General features: G+C 43.9%; 1 protein-coding gene across 2 annotated transcripts in view; it reads left to right on the top strand.

The window, feature by feature from the left end:
* Positions 1-755: 755 nt before the first annotated feature.
* LOC133359068 (uncharacterized) overlaps positions 756-8,715 on the top strand; it is a 28,170-nt gene continuing 20,210 nt past the window's right edge. The window contains exons 1-3 of one of the 2 annotated variants that reach the window (XM_061577451.1): positions 756-870; positions 1,455-1,582; positions 3,531-3,594. In XM_061577451.1, coding sequence (XP_061433435.1) covers positions 1,474-1,582; positions 3,531-3,594 — 173 coding nt within the window. In that variant the 5' untranslated portion in view covers positions 756-870; positions 1,455-1,473. The remainder of the gene's footprint in view (positions 871-1,454; positions 1,583-3,530; positions 3,595-8,715) is intronic. The other variant, XM_061577450.1, reaches the window with a different exon arrangement.

Raw genomic sequence — 8,715 nt, 5'->3', positions numbered from 1 at the left:
CTGCTGTCCCTGCAGACACTTTCTGTATCACTTCCAACACAGCAGCTATCACAGTCGCTGCCCTGGCTAAGCAATCATTTTCACAAACTTTATTGAGCTAACTCTTCTGTACTTTCTCGAGTGCGGGAGAGCTTATCTTGCTGCTCTTGTTCGCTCCTGGTTCTCCGGCAGTCTATTGCTCTGTGCACACTCCTGTTCTGTGTTCAGTCCCATCTTGTATAGCCCCAGAGCCCAAAAAACACTTTCGATTCGCTCATTTGCATACTCCCATGCCTTGCTATATCATCACCCAATTGGTTGTCCTACCTTACAAATGGCTATGTTTCCTTTTCTCTTATTCTCACAGCTTTACCTGATTGGACACCATTTGGATCCTTGCCATTAATCAAACTGCCAACTCGTGCGTTGCGGCACTTTGTAGCTCGTGTGCGGTAACCTTTCCCCTTTCGTCTTGCATTTTATTGAACGAATGACCTCCCATGCAACACCAACACCGTGCAACTGAAAGCAGCACCTTCAGCTCCTCAACCACACCATGCTGCAACATCATCATTATTCGACCCACAAAACGAGGTCACAAAACTTGCACTATGATAAAAACTGTTAATGGTAAAATCATCCTGAGCTGTCATTTTATTTTTGTTTCTGTGCTCTTTTTGTTTTAAAGTGATAAAACACCAGCATACGAAAGGTAAACGTAGGATCTCCTGTCTTTGATGCTCGTATTTCTAAATTACAACCTCTTTTGCAGCTGTAACTACGCCATGGTTGAGCTCCTGGAAAGGCTAAAGAAAATTATGACTTTTGTTGATTCCACGTGGGAGGAGAAATTTGCCCTGAAAACAGCTTTTGTCAAGAATGGTGGCCCAGGTTTGTATTAAGAGTACCGTGTGTACGATATATCTATGCAGTTGCATTACACGCGTTAGACCAGCATATATCTAATATATAAGTCACAGGGGCAGTCCCCGCCTGCCCGCCTGCTCAGTACTCTACCCACACGCTGTGTTTTTAGGCCTCTTGCCTCTTATTCCGTTTAGTGGAGTAAGAGTCTGCTGTGGTGTGCCACTTCCCTTGATGCCATCTTTCAGGAAATGTCGATACTTTGCATTGATGTAAATGAGTGTATGCATATGTGTGGATGTTTGAAGATTTTGTTTCAAGCTCAATATTTACCCATGGAAACTTGTATTGCAATGAAAAACTATAAGCTTACTTAAAATGTTACATTTTTCTCAGGACAAGACCATGCAACATACAATGTTCAACTATAATTGGGCTAAATGCATATAATTTGCATTATGTTTGCATTATCGTCAATAATCAATTGTTTTATATATATAAAAAAACATTACCACATGAAATATTCCTGATAACTATCGAGAGTGTATGCAATTGGAACAAACATATAAAATGGAACACACGTGTTGATCTTGTGCTCCTTTGATAACAAGTCTGGTACCCTGTGCAGAGATGTTTGAGAAGATCCGGACGTCTGCCTCCCGAGAGGGCTCAGGCGTGCAGCTCCAAGAGACGACAGAGCTCATTGAGGACGTAATGAAGACGTTTACGCCAGAGCATAGTGAGTGCTTCTTATGCAGAGCGTTCTCACTTTTACAAAGGGCACAGCTTACCCAGACCAGCCAGGATGTATTGCTCGAGAACTCAAACCTGTGACAACAAGCTGTCTGCGCTTGAGGCAATACGCCTCACCCTGCAACACAATAAGAAACATCTGCAGGTAGTTGTAGATAAGTTTGCTCCCATGAGAGTCGACTGAGCGATAGCCACAGCACAAGCAGCATGTAGACCTGTTATTCCAGTTGGCATCACTGCACCAAACTTAATATGCCCTGTCTTGAGGATTGTGGGTAATACAATAGTCAATTATGTATGTCTCTTGAGAGTAATATCACACTCTGTCAGACTACGTTTTTTCTGGACCATTATTTTCTAGTGGCATTTGTGTAAATAGGGAAACCCTGCACCAGTTTATGGCAGCTCCAATGAGACAAGGGGATTTGTAATTCTCCTTTCGTTATCTGTGCATGGCCACTGATTTACAAATACATTGCATGCAAGATAAGTATATTCATTGTATCTGCTATGTTAAACTACCTAAGCATCTTGGTGAAATTTATGGGAAGAGAAGCATCTGTGGCACAGTGTACTTGGGCTACTGAGCAATCCAGGAGGTGATCTCCCTGTTATAAATAAACATGAACACTGGTCACACCGACAGCTTTCATATCATTCCCCACTCGCTCCCCTGCCCCTCCTGCAAGAGAGCAGATGCAGTGGCAAGTCCTCATCTCTGTTTTGCAGTGGAGCTGTGTAGGTTTAGCGGCCGGTACATTCACAAAACTGTCATCTAGATAAGCATAGATCAAAACGCAGATACGTCCTGCCACTCCCGTGTTTTGGTAACTTAACACATGGCAGAAGTGGGACAATAGCGTAAGAAGACTCTTGACTGTCACGGCTAAGTGTGCACAGTCCTCGCACTGATGCACAATTCACTACAGCACCTTCATAAATTGAGCCAGAGACACTGTTTCAGAGGCATATCACCACTAGCTGTCATGTTAACCTATTACTCTGCTGCCGGTATCTCTCCTAAGTTAAGGAACTCAACGGAGAAGTGAAATAGTGGTGGCATAGTGGTTTGCATACTGCACTATGAATCCAGTCACCTGAGCTCTATTTTATGCCATGGCAAGCACCAGCAGTTCGTGATATCTGATGCGGTCCTGGGTACCCTTCATTTACCATCCTGCACTGACCATTGTGGCGAAGTATGGTCAAACAACCTCTAGTGACTCAAAGGCAATGGGAGGGCTTAATCCACACGTGGATTGACTAAGACCTGTACATGATTATACGACTTACACATCAGTGTCAGGAAGTGTCTGCGTTCTTTAAACCACAATATTAAGTCTTGACACGTTTACTATAAAACATTAATGTGTAGCTGACTCCTAATATTAGCAAATTTAATTGTTTTCTTTCTAGCATGCCCTAACGCTAGTGCAACTGTGAAATAATAATGGAGAATGGATTCATAATTATTGCTAACTTGCCTGATGTTGTGGAAATTGCCATTTGCAAGGACTCCTCTACTTACGAGCGAGTTAGGTTCCAGAGGTCTGTTCGTAAGTCGATTTGTTCGCAAGTCCAACTAAACTCCTGTCGATTCCAAACATGGTGTACGGCATGTGCACTAATCATGGGGAATGGCTTTAAAAGTTGTATAATCGCCTGTAGATGTAGATGCCACTAGTTATTCATGTTCTTCAGATGTAGATGCCACCACCACCATCTATTGCGCAGCGGTTGAACTAACGACTCTCAGTCCGAACATATAAATGGACATACGGACAGGTTTGTTCCTATCTCTGAAAGTTCGTAAGTCGAGTGTTCGTAAGTAAAGGAGTCCCTGTATAAAGTTTTATGATGCAAGTAAAAGAAAATGGTAGCATCAGCTTTCTTAAACATGTGCTTATCTCAATGCCCTCTCTCTGTTTCAACAGAAACAGGTGTGAAGGACAATACATATCTACTGAAGGAGATAACCAGCCTAAAAAAGCTCTCTACGTAAGGATCCATTCACGAAATACTCAATTATCACACACACACAGTACATCTGTAAGCTGTGGTCTCGGGTGTGGACCAATCAACTTCAAGGACAGTGCATATCATTATCAGAGTTGTTTTCTTTTTGTTTGCATTTTGACTACTTGTGTTGTGGTTATTGCAAACATAATGCCTTGTATAAAGGTGTCAGTTTTTGTACCAGTTTAAAGGGTAAAAACCTACTACTATTTCAATCATCTTCCAATTTACGGCTTTTTATCTACCATTTTTTCTGAAAGTAGCTATCAAGCCACCTTTTTCACAAAATCAGGATGACCAATGTGGGGAAGTATGTATGTTGAACTTCATTTGCACCGTACGTAGCCAACCATTCTATTGGAAGTGGCTATTTACACCATTGGAACCTCATTTGCCAGTAACAAAATATGATAATTTGTTTTTTTACCCTTTTATCTGGCAAAAAAACTGACACCTTTTTTACAAGGAGTCATGTTTGCATTGACCACAATACCTGCAATCGGAATGCAAACAAAAAACATAACTCTGATAATGTATGGTGTCAGTTTTATTGCCAGATAAAAGGGTAAAAATGAGGTTCCAATGGTGTCAATGCTTACCCCGAGCTCTCATACTCTGATGGTGCATTGTCCTTGAGTTGTGCGCCTTTTGGCGTCATCTGGTCCAACACCATGTGAGACTAGGCTCTAAAGAAAGCTGTCTCGGGTGTGGACCAATCAATTTCAAGGACAGTGCATACATTATCAGAGTTATGTTTTTTGTTTGCATTCCGACTGCAGGTATTGTGGTCAATGCAAACATGACTCCTTGTAAAAAAGGTGTCAGTTTTGTTGCCAGATAAAAGGGTAAAAAAACAATTATCGGAAGTGGCTATGTTAATGTGAGAGATTAGCATGTTAATGTAAGAACGAATAGTGGTGCAATCCAAAGGCATGAGAGCGCAATCCAAAGGGCATGTGAGCATGAGAGTGCAATCCAAGGGCATATGAGCATGAGAGTGCAATCCAAAGGACATGTGAGCATGAGAGTGCAATCCAAAGGACATGTGATAGATCTAAGAGAGAGGCACAGACAGACAGATAGTCGGAAATAACAGCTGACATAGGCAGGTAGGATGGAAACATCACAGTTAGGTAAGACTTTACCTGGTTAATAACGTCCTTCCAATGATTGCTCAGTTTGTACCCATCTTCTCGGTTGAAGTTGTGTCTGTGTTTATATATCTGGATGGCTTCATGACCAAATCTGTGAAGGTAGCCAGTATGTTTGCAGAGTACCTCCATCTTGGAAAAAAACAATTTCGTGTGAGCCCACAGTGTTAAAACAATGATCAGCAACGGCAGAGGTATTGGTGCTACCATGTTTCAGATCTGCCTGTGTTCGGGAACGCGGTCTGAGACATGTCGTTTCGTTTCCCCAATGTAACTGCTACCGCAACCACAACTCAGTTTGTAGACACCAGGGTATTGCATGTCAGGAATAACATCGTTTACAGATGGGATTAAATCACGGATTTTGTGTACTGTTTTGAAACAAACCTGGATCTTGTGTTTGTTTAAGATTTTGGAAATATATTTGGTAACCCCTGCTATGTACGGTAAAGTGATGGTTTTGGTTGGATCCTCAGAAGGTTGTCTCCGCATGGCTGGGTTGACAGCTTTGCAGATTGTACAGTCCGAGTGTCCGTTCATCCTGAGGGCTTGGTGTACGTGCTCCAACTCACTGGCTAGGTGGTGCTGGTCAGAGATGCAACGGGCCCTATTGTGTAGTGTTTTGATGAGGGAATTCTTCTGGGCTGGATGGTGGTGGGAGTCAGGCTTTAGATAGGCATCCGTGTGGGTGGCTTTCCTGTGTAATGGGTTCCGGAGACACTTGTAGAGGTAACTTCTTTATTACGATACAACACTCCAACAGTCCTGATACTCTGTTAAGCCTAGGGACACAGCCTAGGGACACAGCCTAGGGACACAGCCTAGGGACACAGCCTAGGGACACAGCCTAGGGACACAGCCTAGGGACACAACCTACTCCTAGCATGCCCGACACTGGCTACGCTCTCGGGTCCTCCGGCTACAATTACCCTAGGGAAGGCTACCTGACCCGACCCAGCCAAGGTGCGGATCTAGACTCTGGCTTCCTCGGAACTCGCCCTTACAAGGACGTAGAGCCGGGAATCCCAGAGTCCCACCACTGCCCCGCACAGCATCCCGGCCCTTACAAGGACAAGCGGGGCGAGGGGATCCAGGGTCCTAAGCTGGCTGGTCTTGGGTCTTGAGCTGCGACTGGCCCCGATCGGCTGGGGAGGTCTTCTTTTATGCCCCTTTGCCCATCGAGGGGAGGCGTTGCGTGGGATCGTAGATCCCCCACAGCCCCCCCCCTTGGCGGTACGGGTACCCTTACAGATGGACCTCGTCTACCACTGCCGGTAAGCGTGGCCCATCTACGGCACTACACCTATAGACCGAATGTCCCAACGAGTCATCAGGTCTCTTGTCGATCAAAACATCCATAAATGGTAGCTTGACATCCTTGTCCACTTCCATGGTAAATTTGATAGACGGGTGTATGGAATTGATGTGGTTGAGAAATTGGTTCAGTACTGGCAGGCCATGAGGCCAGATGACGAACGTGTCATTTACGTATCTCTTCCACAAAGAAGAACGTAGGATAGATGTCTGGATGGGATCTGTCTCAAATTTCTCCATGAAAACATTCGCTACCACTAGCGATAAGGGAGAACCCATTGGGGTACCCTCATTTTTTTTGTAGAATGTACCATTCCAGGTTAAGTATGTGTTGGTAAGGCAGTGTCTTACCAAAGTTGGTACATCTGGATTCAGTCGTTGTTGGACCAAGTCTTCAATGATTGCAATGATGTCAGGTACAGGTACATTGGTGAACAGAGAGACTACATCGAAACTGACAAGCAAATCATCTGGAGACAGTGAGATGTCCTTTATTAGAGAAACCAAGTGAGCTGAGTTAGGTACAGCTGAGGTGGACTTGCCCGTGAAAGGAAGCAGGGTCTCAGACAGAAATCGGGCCAGTTTGTAGGTGGGTGAGTTAATGGTGGAGACGATAGGACGGAGCGGGGTACCTACTTTGTGGATTTTTGGAAGGCCATACAATCTGGGTGGTCTAGCAGCCAAATGTTTTCGGGAGCTCTGCTTGGTCTGATCGATTAGAGAAGTCGATTTAGTGATGATATTGTTGTTTTTTGTGGCTCGGCGGTTGGTGGAATCTCTGTTGATTTTTGGTATAGCTGCCATCATTATGAAGGTCCTAAATTTTGTTGGTGTAAGTGGTTTATCCATGATGACAGTGGCATTGCTCTTGTCAGTTGAGAGGATGACAATGCCATCTCTGTTTTTTTAATTCACAGAGTTCAAAACGCTCGTCCTTGCTGATGTTGCTAATGGGGTTCGTAGCGTTTTTGAGGATAGCAGCGATTTCAGATCTCGTAGCGTCTCCCGGGATGTGTCCCAAGCCTTTGAGGGATACGTAGACCTGGGTAATTATATCATCCACTGGGATGTGTTTAGGGGTGACTGCGAAATTCAACCCTTTAGCTAGCACCGATTTTAGGCTGTCGGAAATTGGGATGTTACTATTGTTGTGTGGGAAGAACGACGCTGAAGCCAGTCGTGTAGGGGCTGACGCCGAACTGTTTATTTAAGGGCTTGCGCCTAACTCGGGGGAAGGGGTTAACACGGTGTATTTAACTAATCTCCCAGGGAAGGGTACTGGGAGTTCCCTACACCCTACCAGGCTATCAGGCTCTTCCCACAGCACTGACCGAGGGTTCATCCAACTCGGCCAGCCGGGTAAAGCAGCCCTTTAGCCTGGCTCTCAATTCCTCTATCTCGGAGACCCCTACTCCCCTACCACGCACTCTCTTGGCTCCCCGCGAAGACCCCGTCTACGTCACGGGTCTTCCCTCAAATACCCCGGGTGGCATCACGTCACTTTTCCCTGACGGCATTCCCCCCGAGGCGAGTGTGACCTGACGTCAACACTATGATTGATGACAATCTTGTTAACATCTAATTTTTTTACGTGTGGCTCTGGCTTCTTTATGACCCTTGGGCTACACCCATTCAAACATTTTAAAACAATCTGCCTCAGCAGCGGATCATGCTTTATTTTATACCTACGTAGCTTGACCGAACCAAAGAGTATGGATTCCTGCAGTCACGGAAGTTTCAAAGCAATTATTATCTCATCTTACATAGAGAAATATAGCACCTTAATCCATGGCGCTTTAAAACATTTATATAAGTGTATATCCGTTGATAGTGGTTGAGATAAATAGTGGGGTTATAAAAAGTAGTTTGTAAGATAATTTGATCATCATCTGTGAAGGGTTTGAGAGTTACCCTCGATTGAGACCTCGGTCTTGATGAATATTTCCTATGTGACTGACTGAGATAATCTCTTTGCTCTATCCCAGTCGTGGTCATCCTCTCCGGCATGCTCCCTCCTTTGGCTGCCATTCTGTCTTGTCAAACAACATTTCCCACAATGTCTTGCCCAACCCTACTTTACTTTTCTTAAGTCAGTATAATGTCTCTAATTTGTGTGTGTTCTGTGATACACGTATTACTCCGTCAGTCGTATAATCTGCAGCATGCATTTCTCCATACCATTTTATTTCATTTATTTGTTAGAGTCCTCTGATCCATATACCATGGCAGGTCATGTGTGCTTATTGAACACTAACTTATTTTGGCACATTGCTTTGTTGATTTTAATCATTCAGTTTTCCCAAGCACTTAGTCCTATTGTCACACACCTCTTCAATGCATCATCTTTTTTTTGGTCTGGCTTCAATAATTGCCCTCTTCATATACTTTTGGTATTCCTATTCTTGGTTCTTTCGGTAAAGTCACGTTGATAAAAACCAAAACAATACAAAAATCTAAATAATAAAATACAATATTAATTCAGTTTAATAAAAAATTAAAATAAATTGAACATAATAAAAGCAAAAAAAACCCACGACGTTTCGATCAGGCAGATAGAAAAAAGGGGGAAAGCCTTCAAATGCAATCTGCTTATAAGGGTTCCAAAGTGAGTGGGCGGGGGAAAGACCTGTGCAAGCAA

The sequence above is a fragment of the Lethenteron reissneri genome, chromosome 64, assembly GCF_015708825.2.
Source record: "Lethenteron reissneri isolate LAM-NWPU_2019-01 chromosome 64, ASM1570882v1, whole genome shotgun sequence".
NCBI classification, from domain to species: Eukaryota; Metazoa; Chordata; class Hyperoartia; order Petromyzontiformes; family Petromyzontidae; genus Lethenteron; species Lethenteron reissneri.
This window is presented reverse-complemented; position numbering and strand designations above follow the sequence as displayed.